The 1,071-nt window shown below is 56.6% G+C and overlaps 1 protein-coding gene across 1 annotated transcript in view; it reads right to left on the minus strand.

Annotated features, from left to right (window-relative positions):
• LOC105449730 overlaps window positions 1-877 on the minus strand; it is a 2,167-nt gene extending 1,290 nt beyond the window's left edge. Inside the window, exon 1 of the mRNA XM_011689112.1 lies at window positions 5-877. Within this exon, the coding sequence (XP_011687414.1) occupies window positions 5-877 (873 nt within the window). The remainder of the gene's footprint in view (window positions 1-4) is intronic.
• Between the last annotated feature and the right edge of the window lie 194 nt (window positions 878-1,071).

The raw sequence follows: 1,071 nt of genomic DNA on the forward strand, positions 1-1,071 counted from the left end.
CGACCCGAGTCAGGCCATCACGGCCCGGGTGCACCTCCGTGACCCGCGCTAAATCCCACTTCGTGGGAGGAAGCAAATTATTTTTTAACAGAACCAGATCGTTTTCCTGGAGATTAATTTTGGCTTCCGGCCATTTGTGTCGCTGTTGAAGCGAGTGTAGGTAGTCGTGAGACCAGCGACGCCAAATCTGCTCCTGCATTCGGGATACAAGTTGCCATCGCGACAACCGATTGACTTTCTCGTCGGTGACGGATGGTTCCGGCGCGCACACGAGGAGACGACCTATCAAAAAGTGACCAGGCGTCAGCGCAGCCAAGTCGGTTGGGTCGGCTGACAACGCGGAGATGGGGCGTGAGTTCAGGCAAGCCTCAACTTGGCAAAGTAACGTTGCGAATTCTGCGCGAGAAAGCGAGTGGGTCCCGACGGCCCGCTTCAAGTGATATTTGAGACTCTTCACCCCAGCCTCCCACAGCCCGCCGAAATGAGGAGCAGCGGGGGGTATGAAGTGCCAAATTATGCCATCGTTAGCCAGTGATTCTTGCACGGAGGCATCTCGCATGAGCGCGCGCAGGGCGGCCGACAGCTCGCGGTCGGCACCCTGAAAATTAGTACCATTATCACTGTACACGTGAGTCGGGAGCCCACGCCGGCTTACAAAACAGCGGAACGCAGCTAGGAAACCGGCTGTCGAGTAGTCATCGACACATTCCAGGTTGATAGCCTTGGTGGCTAGACAAATGAAGACGGCCACATAGTGCTTGGTGATCCGTTGACCTCGAGCAACGGACGCGAGGAGGTTAAACGGGCCGGCGTAATCGACCCCGGTTGACGTGAACGGGGCCGAGGGAGTGACACGCGAGGCAGGAAGGTTACCCATTTGTTGCTCGCTGATTTGCGCCCGATGACGGGTGCACGTGATACATTGATGAATATGCCCTTTTACAAGGGAGCGCGCAGATAAGATCCAGAAACGCTGGCGCAGAAGGCGCAACGTAAGCTGGATGCCACCGTGGAGTGTGGCTTTGTGCGCCCGATCGATGAGTAATCGGGCAACTCGATGATCCGGAAGGA

This window comes from Wasmannia auropunctata, unplaced genomic scaffold, assembly GCF_000956235.1.
Source record: "Wasmannia auropunctata unplaced genomic scaffold, wasmannia.A_1.0 LD336074.1, whole genome shotgun sequence".
NCBI classification, from domain to species: Eukaryota; Metazoa; Arthropoda; class Insecta; order Hymenoptera; family Formicidae; genus Wasmannia; species Wasmannia auropunctata.